This window comes from Equus asinus, chromosome 20 (assembly GCF_041296235.1).
Source record: "Equus asinus isolate D_3611 breed Donkey chromosome 20, EquAss-T2T_v2, whole genome shotgun sequence".
NCBI lineage: Eukaryota > Metazoa > Chordata > Mammalia > Perissodactyla > Equidae > Equus > Equus asinus.
In genome coordinates, this window is record NC_091809.1 from 19,937,404 (window position 1) to 19,954,555 (window position 17,152).

At 37.5% G+C, this 17,152-nt stretch overlaps 1 protein-coding gene, 1 non-coding gene and 1 pseudogene across 2 annotated transcripts; 1 reads left to right on the forward strand and 2 right to left on the reverse strand.

Moving 5' to 3' along the window:
• Positions 1 to 3,996: 3,996 nt before the first annotated feature.
• Positions 3,997 to 4,935, reverse strand: LOC106823653 (olfactory receptor 7G1-like). Its single transcript, XM_014829478.3, has one exon. It carries the CDS (start codon positions 4,933 to 4,935, stop codon positions 3,997 to 3,999), a length of 939 nt encoding a protein of 312 aa, XP_014684964.3.
• Positions 4,936 to 9,801: 4,866 nt separating this feature from the next.
• On the reverse strand, positions 9,802 to 10,780 carry LOC106823676 (olfactory receptor 7G1-like; annotated as a pseudogene).
• Positions 10,781 to 13,090: 2,310 nt separating this feature from the next.
• LOC123279184 (U6 spliceosomal RNA) lies at positions 13,091 to 13,193 on the forward strand. The gene has a single exon (XR_006517103.1). It is a non-coding gene; the product is annotated as a U6 spliceosomal RNA (small nuclear RNA).
• Positions 13,194 to 17,152: the final 3,959 nt, after the last annotated feature.

Sequence of the window (17,152 nt, forward strand, 5' to 3'; positions counted from 1 at the left end):
GGGAATGCAAACTTGTGCAGCCACTATGGAAAACAGTATGGAGATTTCTCAAAAAACTAAAAATAGAACTACCATATGACCAAGCTATCCCACTACTGGGTATTTATCCAAATTACTTGAAGTGAACAATTCAAAGAGACTCATACACCCTTATGTTCATTGCAGCATTATTCACAATAGGCAATAAGTGGAAGCAACCCAAGTGCCCATCAACTGATGATTGGGTAAAGAAGATGTGGTGTACAATGAAACACTACTCAGCCATAAAAAAGACAAAAGTGCCCCATTTGCAACAACATTGATGTACCTACAGGGTATTATGTTAAGCAAAATAAGCCAGACAGAGAAAGACAAATACCAGATGATTTCACTCATATGTGAAAGATAAAGAAACACACAAAAAGAACAGTTTAGTGGTTGACGGGGGCAAGGTGGTTGGTGGGTGGGCACAAAGGGTGAAAGAGAGTATTCATATGGCGACTGGTAAATAATAATGTACAACTGAAATTTCACAATGTTGTAAACTATAATCACCTCAATAAAAACAAAAAAATGAATCTAGATTCCTGCCTCACATCAAAGGCAAAACTAAGTCACAAGAAGGGTATTGTTTCAAATGTAAAAGCCAAATCAGCAAGCCCTTATGACTGATGTAGCTGTGGGTTTCATAAACTAGACCTATTTAGTGCATGCCATTTTGGAAAGCAATAGGAAATTCAGCTACATTAAAATTAACCACTGGGTTCATCCAAAAAAAGGAAAAAACTATAAAAGATATCTAAAAACAAGATACATCTAAAAAGAAATGTTCAGTGCTTATCACTAAGAATAATAGTCTGATAACATAAAGAAGTCATATTTATCAATTAGAAAAGATAAACAGGTCAACAGATGTACCAAAAACAGATATTTAAGAGTATAAAATAAATATTTGAAAAGGCTATCAACCATATATAGTAAGAAACATACAAATTAATGAAATCATTTTTACACCCATTAGGTTATCAGGATACTTGAAATGTGTTGGTGATGATATGAATCACCAGGGCTTTCTAATGTATTGACTAGGAAAAGTTAGAAAAACTTAGGAAAACCTCTTATATCCAACATTAAAATCCATATTGTAATACACTCTCTCATTTCCACCAGGAGATATAGAAGAGAATATTCAAACGAGTTTATTTATAATACCATGAAATTGGTTAGAAAAGTACAAAATATCTGTAAGTATCAGAAAGGACATCTATTTTAAAAAGATACCATAAATAATGTAAAAAGTCCAGAGTATTGGAAATGAATTATTTCCTGCTACTACAAACATGACCTTGAAACTGCAATAATGAGGAAAACAATCACGATGCAAAATGTAAACACAAAGAATTAACAAGTTGGAAACAGGCAGATTTACAAATCAGACAAGAATACACATGGGGATTATCGATAAGCCAACGATTTTTAGACCTGTTACCTGTTTCATAGGGAAATATGATCAAATATTGGAAATTTCATAAAATTAAACCTAAAAGAAAAACGATAAGTGCAGAATTTAGGACAGTGTATGCCACTTGTGATGAGAGTGTTGTGAGTGGGAGATGCTTCAGGTGGGTTCTATAATGAAAGCATTGATCTATTTTTAACCCCTGGATAGATTAAAAAAATGTTTTCGTTGTGTTACTATTCTTTCAGGACTACAAGTAAATTTTACAGTACTTAGTATGTGTACTGTTAAAAAGTAAATTGAAGAAAAGTCCTCCCACATTCTTAATTCTAAACACAATCTCCCATATTCTTTTAATATCACATTCATGCACTTAAGACTTCAGGGGTCATCAGAACCTCACAGGGTGCTTCATAAGGAGGCTCATTCCTCATGTCTCCATAGAGATTCAAAGTCAGTAGTACTTCAGTGAGGTTTGGAAACCCGTCATATGTACAAAGGCCCCAGGTGATTCAACTCTCCGGGTGTTCTGTGAGCATTGATGCAGAAGGCTCTGGACTAGGAGGTAGCATGATTCCCAGGCAAAGCTGTATCCCAGATGTGGTGCTAAAAATAAAACAACCTCCTCAACCTGAAATCGTGACTAGAATACAAGGATCTCCAGTAACTTCTTTTTCTCCTTTGAGACTTTCACTGCTTTCACTCCTGTAGAGAGAATTCTTTGAAGTGATGTGATTACTAGAAATGTGATCCACCTGATTTTGCTAAGTTTCCTTTCTGCTTTCTTGTTTTGCACTCAACAACTCCTTCTCACAGTAACATAGTTCTCCATAGAATAACTTCTCTCAGAAAGACACACTAAAAAGGTTTGCATGAGAATCTTGAGTGCAGATAATGTTCTAAGACATCAGTGATATAATTAATTTTATTCAAGTATGATTTTCATGAGGACTCCACCAGAGATGAATAAGAAACACAACAAGATCAGATAGTTAAGAAGAAAAGTGAGGGGCTTGCCAGGTGGCGCTGTGCTTAAGTTTGCATGTTCCACTTTAGTGGCTCCAGGTTAGCTGGTTTGGATCCCGGGTATGGACCTACGCATCGCTTGTCAAGCCATGCTGTAGCAGGCATCCCACATATAAAGTGGAGGAAGATGGGCACAGGTTCTCTCAGGGCCAATCTTCTTCAGCAAAAAGAGGAGGATTGGCAGGATGTTAGCCCAGGGCTAATCTTCCTCAGAGAAAAAAGTTCAAATTCATATATATTCTTATAAATCAGCCAATGAGAAGGTTTCAAAGATAATTACATGCCAGATTACCAACCTTTGCTCTGCCTACCTAAACATTGTTTCCTTTATTTTTACTCAGACCAGTAAAAGAAACTGAGAAATATAACCTAAAAGGAAAATCTACTTGCTGAATTATGTAGTAAAAATTCATGAGAACAGGCGGAATACAAACGCATGAACATAAGCAAGTATGGAACACAATGATACTAGTTAATTTTGTTGAGAACTTGCTATGTGTCAGGCAGTGTCCTAAGTGTTTGCAGTGCTTGTGGAGGTGGGCTTGCAAGCAAGAAAAACACTCCATGTACTCAGTCTAAGACTCTCAAAGTAATCATTTTCTCCACATCAGAAATGAGGTTTAGACGAGGCATATGATCCTATTCACAGCGAAGGGATTTAAAGGTATATATTCTGGATAACTCCATGCAATGTAAGGTATCAATAGACCTAAGGAAGAGAAGTTAAATTTCTCTCTCTGGTCACCATGTCTAGCTATGATGTCTGCATTTGTTGCACCCATCTTGGTCCATGGGGGTAACTGGGAACCACATGGCTGAATAAATGAATTTTCCTCTACATTCCCTATGTGTGAAGTTCTTGTAAGGAGAGACAATTCTCTTTACTGTTTTGGCGTATTAGAATCAGGGTTACTTTCTCTAAGAAGAAACAATATCTTCCTTACTAATCAAGATCAAATACCTGACAATCATCTCTAACCACTAATAATCACATCATAGCAGATTTGATAGATGATAAAACTCAATGTAGTGGATACTGATGTTGCCCTGCACAGTTGACCAGTGATAGAGCTGAGGAATTACTAAATTGGAGTATGAAGGAATAACTCCTTCCATGTCTCACAGTAGGCTGGTCTCTGGGGTGCAATTCACATGGCCCTAATTATGTGATCAGACACAATCGAGTCTTTGCTGTGACCACAGGTTTATTTGATCCTCCCCCTAACCTATTCAACATCTCCCTTTTTTTCTTCTGATGCTCCAACAATACAAGCATAAACCTTGCCTCAGGTCACCTTCTAAGGACCCCACCAAAGACACTGAGCTTAGGGAATGGAACTCATTTTTGAAACACCACAAAGCTACAGAAACAGAAAATTAGGTTTCAACCACAAGTTAAAATTCACTTACTTATTATATTATCTAGTCATTTTGGAAGAAGTTGATGATGCAAGAATCAGGCATTCTGACTTACCAATATTTCTGTCACTTTTATTCATTCTAGAAACCCTAGTTCAAAGCAGGTCACAATGTCACTGAAGAGAAGGTGTCCTATTGATGAGTTTTCTCAAGACTCCCTTCACGTCCCTGTTCCTCAGGCTATAGATGAAAGGGTTCATCATTTGAGGGACAACAGTGTACATCATTGAAACCACTGCAGTGCTTCTAGAAGAGTTAGTGAGAGCAGAACTAATGTAAACTCCAAAGCCTGTCCCATAGAATAAAGACACTACTGAGAGGTGAGACCCACAGGTAGAGAAAGCTTTATACTTTCCACCTGCTGATGACATTTTCAAAACAGAGGATACTATTCGAGTATAAGAGAAGATGATTCCACACACAGGAATACCACCAAATACACTGGTTGCAAAATATATCAGGATGTTATTGGTGAGGGTATCAGAACATGCAATCTTGATGAGCTGAACAACTTCACAGAAGAAGAGGGGAATCTCCAGGTCTGTGCAGAAGGACAGTTGCAACACCATCAGACTGTGGAGCAGGGCATCCAGAATGATAATAAACAGAGGGAGTAGAATCAGCAGGCCACAGAAGCGAGAGTTCATGATGATTGTGTACCTCAGGGGGTGGCAAATGGCCACGTAACGGTCATAGGCCATTACGGCAAGAAGACAACTTTCCAAACTGGCAAACACCAGGACAAAGCAGATCTGTGTAAGGCAGCCTGTATAAGTGATGCTCTGATTCTGTGTTTGGATGTTCACCAGCATCTTTGGGATCGTGGTTGTGCTTAAACAGATGTCGTTAACAGACAGATTGGAGACAAAGAAGTACATGGGAGTGTGCAGATGGGAGTCAGAACAGACAGCCAGGATGATGAGCAGGTTCCCCAAGATAGTGACCAGGTACATGGACAAGAACAGGCTGGAAAGGAGGGACTGCAGTTTTGGATCCTCTGTCACTTCCATGAGAAGGAAATGTGAAACATGTGTTTCATTTCTGGGATCCATATTGTTGATGAATCTGATGGAAATGTTAGAGTGACAATACAATCAAATGTATGTTTTCTAGACCAGTAGGAGGAGCATTGCCAAAGGCAAAAACCATCTTGGAGGGCTGGCCTGGCGGCGCAGTTTTTAAGCTCACATGCTTCTCTTTGGTGGCCCGGGGTTCACAGGTTTGGATCCCAGTGCAGACCTAGCACCACACCTCAGGCCATGCCGTGGTGGCATCCCTCATAAAATAGCACAGACGTTAGCTCGGTGACAATCTGCCTCAAGCAAAAGAGGAAGATTGGCAACAGATATTAGCTGAGGGCCAGTCTTCCTCACCAAAAAAAAAGAAAACAAACCATCTTGGGAAGGGAAGGAGACTGAAAGAGGGGAATAAAAATGATGTGTGTATGTATATTATTCTTTTTCTTAAAAAATAAAGCAAAGTTGATATAGCAGAGCGTTAACAATCATTGATTCTGAAAAGGGTTAAATGGTGGTAATTTTGTAAAATTACACTGGCTATGTTGTTCTGATTATTTAAAACCTTTGGTAATTTTATAAGAAGAAACAAATAGACTAGAGAGGCAGCTTGAAGATTCTGTCTGGATCCCCTGAGACCAAAGACAGGCGACTGAGATAATACATAGGTATGTCAAGAACCAGGAATGCAAGATAAGATCAACTTTACCAAATATGCTGACCTCTCACCACAAGATGGTAAGTAAATATCAGAGAATTTTAAAAGTTATCCTGTTTTAAAAGTGGCATATTTCTACTCAGGTAGAAATGATCCTGGTCATAACAATTATTGAATACGAGATTAGTAAATGACAAGTGCTTGAAAATTAGTGCAAAGTACAAGAAAATGTGTAAAGAGCATGACAGACAGGCAGGAGGACCATAGGTGACTTAGTTCTAATCATTTTATATATGTATTTTCTTCACAGCTTCCCCTGGATGAACACGCCCTCATTTCCAAACATTGGCTAAGGGACAGTAGATTACCTGGCCAGTATCACAGTGGAATGATGCTTGACATCTCCTCTGAATATATCATCTTGGATATCTGTCGTCAAGAAGGGCAGAGAGATTGCGTAAGACCTGGGCTGCTGGGTAGGAGGAACCATGTGTGGGAGGAGGCTCAGATGAGCTACTTCTTTTCATGGAAAGGATTGTTGCATGAGGTGGTCACAGGCAGATCGCAATCTCTATGTCCTTAGAGGTTCAATTTCCAAAGCTCCTCATTAGCATAGCAATTTTATTGTCCTTAGCTCCCAGGACAGTCAAATCCTTAAAGACCAAGACTGTAGATGGGAGGAATTCAGAATGGTTGCTTCCCTATGAGATCAGGTTTACACCATCTACTTTTCTCTATCTGTGCCTGCTCATCTCCATTTCAAATTCTTTTCAAATATGCATACACCATTCTTCTTTAATTGGATTCTAGTCCTTTTTTTAGGTGTGAACAAAGAGATCTCTATCTAATCAATGACATTGGAAAGTCTGATACCGATTTTAAGTGTGAAAGTATAGTTTATATATGTGGATATAAATGACATATTTAAAAATTTTGCTAAGTTATTGCAAAATTGGAAATTCTCAGGAGTTTTTCTGAGTAATTTATGTTTCCTGAATCTGAATTTTCACTGTGTATATTTATACAATAGATTTTACTTTATTCTCTGTGAAAATTTTGTCTCTGATCAATGCAGACAGATCTGTTACTTCTTAGTAGATTTTCATAACCATCTTTTCTAATTGTTTCACTACAGTTTCAATGTACGTTTTTGTTCACAATAGGGGACTGCAGTTTGAAATTATGTAAATGAATCATGAATTAATAAGAAAAAGATAAACGAATCAGTAGAAATACCACAAACATATATTTAAAAGAGAAGAAAATTAATATGTGAAAAGGCTCTCAATCACATAATAAGAAGAAATGTTCCAATTAATGAAACAGTTTTTGAACCCACTAGATTATCAGTACACTTGAAATATTGGTGATGATAAAGATCATCAGGATCTCCTAATATGTGTGTAATTGATTCAAAAACTTAGGATTACTCTTTGGAACTACCCAAAGAAAAATTCATGCTCCTTTATCCGCAATAATTTCATTGCAAGTATAAGACTCCATCTCATTTCCACCAAGAGGCATACATATAAGAATATTCAAACAGATTTATTTGTAACAGCAGAAAACCAGAAAAAACAAAACTTCCATCAATATTGGATAGGATATCTACTTAGAAATGTCACCACGCATAATGTAAAATCACAGAGGATGAGAAATAGTGACTGTTATGCCCAATAACATGATTAAATCTCAAAAGCACAATAATGAGAAAAACAATAAAATGAAAAATTCATACATTTTGATTAGACTTCTAACAAATTTGAGAAAAGGCAAACTACAAATTGGACAGGAACATATATTGAAGTAATAACACAATGATGTTTAAATTCTATTGCGAGTTTCAGAGGGAAAATATAATCAAGAACTGACAATTTTATAGGACTCAACCCAAGATAAGAACTTTAGAGAAAATAAAGTCCGAATTTAAGATCCTGTTTGCCCCTGGAACCAGAGAGAGAAGCATAAGTAGGAGACCACTTACATGGAGTCTATGTCATGGCATTACTCTATTTTTATCCGAGATAGGTATATCTGTTTTTATTATGTGACTATTCTTTAAGACCTACAGACCGATTTTACACACTATTTGACACATGCTATATTAAAAAGCAAAATTGAGGAAATGTCTGACATCTTCCTAATTCTAAGTACATTCTCCCATATTCTTTTATACCGAAGTCATGCAACTCAGATTTCAGAGGTCATCATAATTTCACGGAAAACATTAAAAACGATAATCTAATGTAAAGATTCTTTTTAATTCTTTCAAAGATTTTTATAAAAATGGGTCATATTTTGGGTAAATTTGAAATATACTTCTGAGAGTAAAACTGAATGCACATCCCTCACAAGTTTCACCAGAGGTTTGAAGTCAGTAGTTCTTTCTGTAAGTAAGGGAAACTTCAGTGTGAACACAGGTCTCATGTAATTCATCTCTGCAGCCCTCCTGGGGACCTCAGTGGAGGAAGCTCTTCACTAGCAGATATCTCAAGTGCCAGATAGGGAGCTGTTTCCTAATATGGTGCTGAAAACAACAACAACACCCCTCCCTCAGCCTCCACTGACGACCAGAACAGAAAGTTCTCCAGCAAGTCTTTTGATTATCCTTTGAGACCTCCACTGTTTTCACCCCTTCACCCATAGAGGTGATTCAAACTTATGGTCCTGCTTTTTTGTGCTTATGGGGAAAGTAATTCTCCTAATCTTGACAATTTTCATTTTCTCCTCTCTTATCTTACATTCAACATCTCCTTGTCAAAGGAAAGCAGTTTTGCATAGAATAACCTTCCTCATAAAGACACATTAAAAAGGATTGCATTAGAATCTTACATCTGCAACCAATCCTCTATGACATCAATGATACAGTTAATTTTATTCAATTATGTTTCTCTGTGTGGACTCCACCAGAGATGTGTAAGATATACAGTAATAAAAATGGCCAAGGACAAAAGTGAAAACTCAGATATATTCTTATAAATAAGCCAATAAGAATGTTAAAAGCAAATAAGATGCCAGAAGAAGATTACCAACCTTTGCCCTGCCTATCTAATAATTATTTATTTTATTATATTACTCAGACCATAAAAAGCAACTGATAAATATGACAATAAAAGAAAACAAATCTAATTGCTGCAGCAAGTAGTGAAAATATGGGAGACCAATAGGATTACAAGATTTAAGAATATATAGGTAAGATAAAGAACACAATGATAGTAGTTAAATTTTCTTGAGTACTTAGTAGGTGCCAGGCACTGTCCTAAGTGTTTGTAGTGCTCATGGGGATAGATTTCCTAGCAGGAGTTCCACTCCAAATGGTCAGTCTAAGGCTTTCATAGGAATCATTTTCTGCATATCAAGAATTAGATTAAGTAGGTGATATATTATCCTATTTGCAGTGAAGAGATTAAAGGGGATATGTTCTGGATAACTCTGTGCCATGTCAAATAACAACGGAGCCAGAGTAGGACAGTCATATTTCTGTCTCTTTGCTTCACGTCTGGATGTTGCAGTCATGTGAGTTCATGGGGGAATCCAGTCCAAGATACAGAGATGTACAGAGTAGTGAATGAATTTCCCTCTATATCTCCTACTTCTGAAGTCCTTGTCAAGAATATAACTCTCTTTATTGCTTGGGTATATTGGAATCAGGGTTACTGTCTCTTAGTAACAAAGGCTTCATCACTGATAAAAAATCAAATGTTTACAATCATCTCAGACCACTGAGCTAATAAAATTACAGAAATCACGTAGATGATTAAACTGAGTGTAGTGAATGCTGATAGTGCCTTTGCACATATGCAGTTTACCCATGACCAGTATTGTAAATTACTGATTTAGGTATGAAAAATCAGATTGTCCCATGTTTTGCAGTAGGCTTTTCTCTCTAGTGCATTCATATGCTGCTGGCTATGAAATTGACAGAATCATGTCTCGATGACCACAAACTTACTTGGATCTTCCCCTTGACCCATCCAACTTCTCTACTTTTCTTCTTCGGTGAATGTTCATACAAAATCACTAAAATCTTTGCCCCAGGTTCAGCTTGATGGGATTGACCAAAGAAACTGAACTTAGATAATGGAACTCATTTTTAAAACATCACAGAGCTATACCAACAGTAAGTCAAGATTCATTCCCAAATTAAAATTCACTTATCCATTATGATATCCAATCACTTTAGAAAAACTTGGTGATGCAAGAGTCAGGCATTCTGGCTCACCCAGTATTTGTGCCACTTTGAGTCATTCTAGAAACCTCGGTCCTAAGAAGATGACACAATCAAGAAGAGAAGGTAATCTAGATACTGATGAGTTTCCTCAAGGCTCCCTTAATGTCCCTGTTCGTCAGGCTATATATGAAGGGGTTCATCATTTGAGGGAAAACAATGTACATCATTGAAGCCACTGCAGTGTTTCTGGAAGAGATAGTAAGAGAAGAACTCATGTACACACCAAAATCTGTCCCATAGAATAAGGATACAACTGAGAGGTGAGACCCACAGGTGGTAAAAGCTTTATACTTTCCACCCACTGATTGCATTCTCAAAATGGTGGAGACAATTTGAATATAAGAGAAAATGATTCCACACACAGGAATACCACAAAATATGCTAGATGCAAAATATATCAGGATGTTATTGATGAGGGTATCAGAACATGCAATCTTGATGAGCTAAACAACTTCACAGAAGAGGGGAATTTCCAGGTCAGTGCAGAAGTACAGTCGCAACACCATCAGACTGTGGAGCAGGGCATCCAGAATGCTAACAAACAGGGATAGAAGAATCAGCAGTCCACTGAGGTGGGAGTTCATGATGATTGTGTACCTCAGTGGGTGGCAAATGGCTACATAACGATCATAGGCCATTATTGAAAGAAGACAACTAGCCAAACTTGCAAAAACCAGGACAAAGCAGACCTGTGTGAGGCAGCCTGCATAACTGATGCTCTGATTCTGAGCTTGGATGTTCCACAGGATCTTTGGGATAGTGGTTGTGATTAAACAGATGTCAATAAAGGACAGATTGGAGAGAAATAAATACATGGGGGTGTGCAAGGGGGAGTCAGAGCTGACAGCCAGGATGATGAGCAGGTTTCCCAGGACAGTAACCACGTACATACACAGGAACAGGTTGAAAACAAGAGATTGCAGTTCTGGGCTCTCTGTCATTTCCATGAGAAAGAATTCTGAAACATCTGTTTCATTTCTGAGTTTCATGTTGTTGATGAATCTATTGGAAAAGATGTGGTAACAAGACAGTGAAATGTATTATCCCTAGACAAACAGCAGGGGCATCACCTGAGACAAAAACCATCTTGGCAGGGGAAGGAGACTAATGAAGGGAAATAAAAAAGGAGAGCCTTCTGTATGCATATTTTTCTGTTACATTTTTTTTAAACTAATGATGATATGGCAAAGCATCAACCATTAATCCTGGGAAGGGTTAATAGGTGACTGGTTTTTTTGTTAACTCACACTGCCTATGTCATTCTGATTATTTAAAACATTTGGTAATTTTATATGAGAAATTAGATAGAGTAGGGAGGCAGTTTGAAGATTCCAACTTGATCTCCAGTGACCTCAGAGGCAGGCAACAAAGATAGCACATAGGTATGTCAAGAACCAGGAATGAGGAAGAGTGATGGCAGCATCATGGCAGAGTGAGCTTTCCCAATAATCTCTCCCATCCAACATACAATGAAAAAGACATTCATACTCCAACAGAGGACATCCAAACACAACACAAAAAACGTCAGAGAGACCCACGCAGCCATATGACAGAGGGCAGAGAGGCTGGAGCTCCCCTCAGAGAAGGTGGAATGGGGTAAGAGAAAATATCGCTCCCTCTCCAAAAGACTGGGATCTGGGACTTCAGGCAGCCTCTGAGAAGGAAGGAACAGAGGAGAGGACACTTGTTCATGGGAACGTCAAGGATCCCTGAGGGCCCTTGCATCCTATAGGGAAGACCCCTACTGCAACAAAAGCTTTTGCATGTGGAGAGAAGTTAGCAAGACCAGAGGACGAAAACCTCAAGAGCACACAAGAGAATGCACCCCTCCCCCCACCCACCCAGTGCCAATTCCAGTGCCTTGGATCTGGGCTGAAGGCAGAGGGCTCAGAATACATGGCTCTTGACCCCCACTCAGTGGCAATAGGTGGTAACTGTGACCAAATAACACCAGGATGCAAAAAAAACAGAGTCAGCCCCTCTAGCAATATCAAACAATATATTAGATCTCCAGACCAGAGAGAAAAGGACCAGTACCCACAAATCAATCCTGAAGACACAGAAATATGTAATCTACATGACAAAGAATTCCAAATAGCTAGCATGGAAAAAACTCAACGAGTTAAAAGAGAATGTAGAGAAACAATTCAATGAGTTCAGGAGGTACTTCACAAAAGAGCTTGAAACTATAAAAAATAATCAATCAGAAATATTAGAGATGAAGGACACAATGGAAGAAATAAAACAAAATATGGATTCCCTGAATGCTTCAGCAGACAACGTAGAGGAGCATATCAGCATAATCGAAGATAGACAGGTTGACATGCTCCACATAGAGGAGTAGAGAGAACTAAGTCTAAAAAGAAATGAAGAAAATCTCTGAGAAATATTCGACTCAATGATGAAATGCAACATAAGAATTATAGGTATTCCAGAAGGAGAAAAGATGGAGAAAAGAGCAGAAAGCTTGTTCAAAGAAATAATAGCAGAGGACTTCCCAAACCTAGGGAGGGAGATGGAAATCCATGTAGAAGAGGCTATCAGAACTCCTAAATACGTCAATGTAAAAAGACCTACAACAAGGCATATAGTAGTGAAACTGGAAAAAGTGAATGACAAAGAAAGAATACTAAGGGAAGCAAGGCTGAAGAAAATAACCTACAAAGGAACACCCATCAGGCTTTCATGGATTTCTGTGCAGAAACCTTATAGGCTAGGAGAGATTGGAACAACATATTCAAATCTTTGAAGGACAAAAATTTTCAGCCAAGAATACTCTGTCCAGCAAAAATATCCTCCAGATATGATGGAGAAATAAAAACTTTCCCAGACAAACATAAGCTAAGGGAGAGCATAGCCACAAGACACCCCCCCAACAAGAAATCCTCAAGAAGTCCCTCAGACTTGAAAAAAGTGGAGAAAGGGGTTACAAAGCATGGAATAAGGAAATAAATAGGTAGACAGAATCAGAGCAGGATAGAAAGTACTCAAGTATAGCATTAAAGACAAAGGGACGGAACCACCACCAAAAAAAAGAGATAATCTTGTCATTTTTAACCACAAACTCATACCACAAGATGGAATAAGGTGTGAGAAAGACAACTTAGAGGGGGAAGAGGAAATGGACTGAATTGGTTTAGTCTAAAGAAATAAGAGGCCATCAGAAAACAGACTATCTTATCCATGAGATTTTGAATACAAACCTCATGGTAACCACTAAACAAAAAAGCAGAACAGAGACACAAATAATCAATAAGAAGAAAACAAAGAAACACAACATAAAAAAACTACATAACTCATGCTTGCTTCAGCAGCACATATACTAAAATTGGAACAGTAAAGAGAAGATTAGCATGGCCCCTGTGCAAGGATGACACATAAATTCATGAAGCATTCCATATTTGTCAGATTCAACGCTATCCCAACCAGAATCCCAATGACATTCTTTACAGAAACTGAACAAAGAATCCTAAAATTCATGTGGGGCAACAAAAGACCCAGAATTGCTAAAGCAATCCTGAGAAAGAAGAACAAAGCCAGAGGCATCACAATCCCTGACTTCAAAGCATACTACAAAGCTACAGTAATCAAAACAGCATGGTACTGGTACAAAAACAGGTGCACAGATCAATGGAACAGAATTGAAAGCCCAGAAATGAAACCACACATCTATGGACAGCTAATCTTCGACAAAGGAGCTGAGGGCTTACAATGGAGGAAAGAAAGTCTCTTCAACAAATGGTGCTGGGAAAACTGGACAGCCACATGTAAAAGAATGAAAATTGAGCATTCTTTTTCACCATTCACAAAAATAAACTCAAAATGGATCAAAGACCTAAAGATTAGGCCTGAAACAATAAGTCTTCTAGAAGAAAATATAGGCAGTACACTCTTTGACATCAGTTTCAAAAGAATCTTTTTGGACAGCATAACTCCTCAGATGAGGGAAACAATAGAAAGAATAAACAAATGGGACTTCATCAGACTAAAGAGCTTCTTCAAGGCAAGGGAAAACAGGATTGGAACAAAAAAACAAGCCACTACTTGGACAAAACATTTACAAGTTATTTATTTGACAAAGGGTTAATCTCCATAATATATAAAGAACTCACACAGCTCAACAACAAAAAAATCAAACAACCCAATCAAAAAATGGGCAGGGGACATGAACAGACATTTCTTTAAAGAAGATATACAGATGGCCAATAGACACATGAAAAGATGCTCAACATCGCTAATCATCAGGGAAATGCAAATCAAAACTACGCTAAGATATCACCTTACACCTGTTAGAATGGCAAACATAACCAAAACAAAAAGTGACAAAGGTTGGAGTGGTTGTGGAGAAACAGGAACTCTCATACACTGCTGGTGGGAATGCAAACTGGTGCAGCCACTATGGAAAACAGTATGGAAATTTCTCAAAAAATTAAAAATAGAAATACCTTACGACCCAGGCATCCCACTACTGGGTATCTATCCAAAGAACTTGAAATCAGCAATTCCAAAAGTCCCATGCACCCCTATGTTCATCGCAGCATTATTTACAACAGCCAAGATGTGGAAGCAACCTAAGTGCCCATCAATTGATGAGTGGATAAAGAAGATGTGGTGTATATATACAATTGAATACTATTCAGCCCTAAAAAAGGATAAAATAGTCCCATTCACAACAACATGGATGGACCTTGAGGGTATTATGTTAAGTGAAATAAGCCAGATAGAGAAAGATGAAATCTGTATGACTCCACTCATAGGTGGAAGTTAACATTTAGACAAAGAGACCTGATTGGTTATTACCAGGGAAAGGGGGGTTGGGGGGAGGGCACAAAGGGTGAAGTGGTGCACCTGCAACATGACTAACAATAATGTACAACTGAAATTTCACAAGGTTGTAAACTATCATAATCTTAATAAAAAGAAAAAAACACTACATAACTCGATTGGTAGACCAAAATACATGGGACGAGAAACAAAGAAAAGGCAGGAGAATCAGAAACGAGTGATAAAATGTTAGCATTAGGCCTTTATACATTGACAATCACCCCAAACAAAAATGGATTGAATTCTCCAATAGAAAGATACAGAGTAGTGAGATGGGTTAAAGAACAAGACCCAACAAGATGCTGCCTCTAGGAAACATATCTTAGCTCCAATGACAAACACAGGCACAGAGTGAAGCTAATGGCCAATAAAAGAAAGCAGGTGTCGCAATACTTATATCAAACGACATCGACTTCAAGATAAGACAGGTAAAGAGACACAAAGAGAGGCAGTATATAATGATCAAGGACATTCCATCAAGAAGAAATAACAGTTATAAATATCTATGGACCCAAAACAGAAATATCAAAGTACATTAAAACAACTATTAACATAACCAAAAGAAATATTAATACTAACACAATAATAGTAGGGGACCTCAACACTCCACTCACATCAATGGATAGATTATCCAGACAGAAAATCGACAAGGAAACAGTGGAGTTAAATGAAAAGCTAAACCAGTTGGACTTAATACACATAAATAGAAGACTCCATGAAAAAACAGCAGAATACAAATTCTTCTCAAGTGCACAGAACATAGAACATTTTCAAGGATAGACCATATGTAGGGAAATAAGGCAAGCATCAATAAATTTAAGAAGACTGAAATAGTAACAAGCATCATTTCTGATAACAATGCTATAAAGCAAGAAATTAGTTACAAGAAAAAAGCTAAGAAAGGGACAAAGATGTGGAGACTAAACAACATGCTATTGAACAAGCAATGGATCGTTGAAGAAATTAAAGGAAAAATCAAAAAGTATCTGGAGACAAATGAAAATGAAAACATGCCATACCAGCTCATATGGGATACAGCAAAAGTTGTATTAAGAGGGAAAATTCATCACAATAAGGATCACCTTAACAAACAAGAGAAAGCCCAAATAAGCAATCTCAGACTACACCTAAAAAAAGAAGAAACAAAGCCCAAAGTCAGTAGAAGGAGAGAAATAATAAAAATCAGAGCAGAAATAAATGCTATTGAAACAAAAAAGGCAGTAGAAAGGATCAATGAAACAAAAGCCAGCTCTTTGAGAAGATTTAAAAAATGACAAAGCCCTAGTCAGACTTTCCAAAATAAAAGAGAGAAATCTCAGATAAGTACAATTAGAAATGAAAGAGGAAAAATGACAATGGATACCACAGAAACACAGCAGATTATAAAGAGATTACTACGAAAAACTATGTGCCAACAGAATGGACAATCTAGAGGAAATGGATAAATTCTTAGACTCTTACAACCTCCCAAAGTTGAATGAAGAAGAAACAGATAATCTAAATAGACTAATCACAAGGAAAGAGATTGAAACAGTAATCAAAAGCATTCCAAAGGATAAAAACCCTGGACCAGACTGCTTCCCTGGGGAATTCTACCAAACTTTCAGATATGATTTAATATCTATCCTTCTCAAGCTATTCCAAAGAATTAGGGAAGATGGAATGCTTCCTAACACATTCTACGAGGCCAACATCACTCTGATACCAAAGCCTGACAAGGATAGCACAAAAAATGAAAACTACAGGCCAATATCACTGATGAACATAGATGCAACAATCCTCAACAAAATATTGGCAACTTGAATACAACAATACATAAAAAAGATCATACATCATGATCAAGCAGGATTTATACCAGGGATACAGGATGGTTCAACATCTGCAAATCAATCAATGTGATACACCACATTAACAAAATGAAGAATAAAAACCACATGATCATCTAAATAGATGCAGAGAAAGTGTTTGACAAGATCCAACAGCCATTTATGATTTAAAAAAGGTCTTAAAACGGGGATAGAAGGAAGTTACCTCAACATAATAAAGGCTATATATGACAAACCCACAGACAACATCATACTCAATGGGCAAAAATTGAACACCATCCCTCTGAGAACAGTAACAAGACAAGGATGCCCACTATCACCACTCTTATTCAACATAGTACTGGAGATTTTGGCCAGAGCAATTAGGCAAGAGAAAGGAATAAAAGGAACTCAAATAGAGAATAAAGTGAAACTCTCACTATTTGCAGACGACATGATCTTATCTATATAAAACCCTAAAGAATCCATTGGAAAACTATTAGAAATAACTAACAACTGCAGTAAAGTTGTGGGGTACAAAATCAACTAACAAAAATCAGTTGCATTTCTGTACTCTAATAACGAACTAACAAAGAGAACTCAAGAAAACAATTCCATTTACAATAGCAAAAAAAAGAATAAAGTACCTAGGAATAAATTTAACTAAGGAAGTGAAGGACTTATACAATGAAAAGTACAAGATATTATTGAAAGAAATAGATAATGACATAAAGA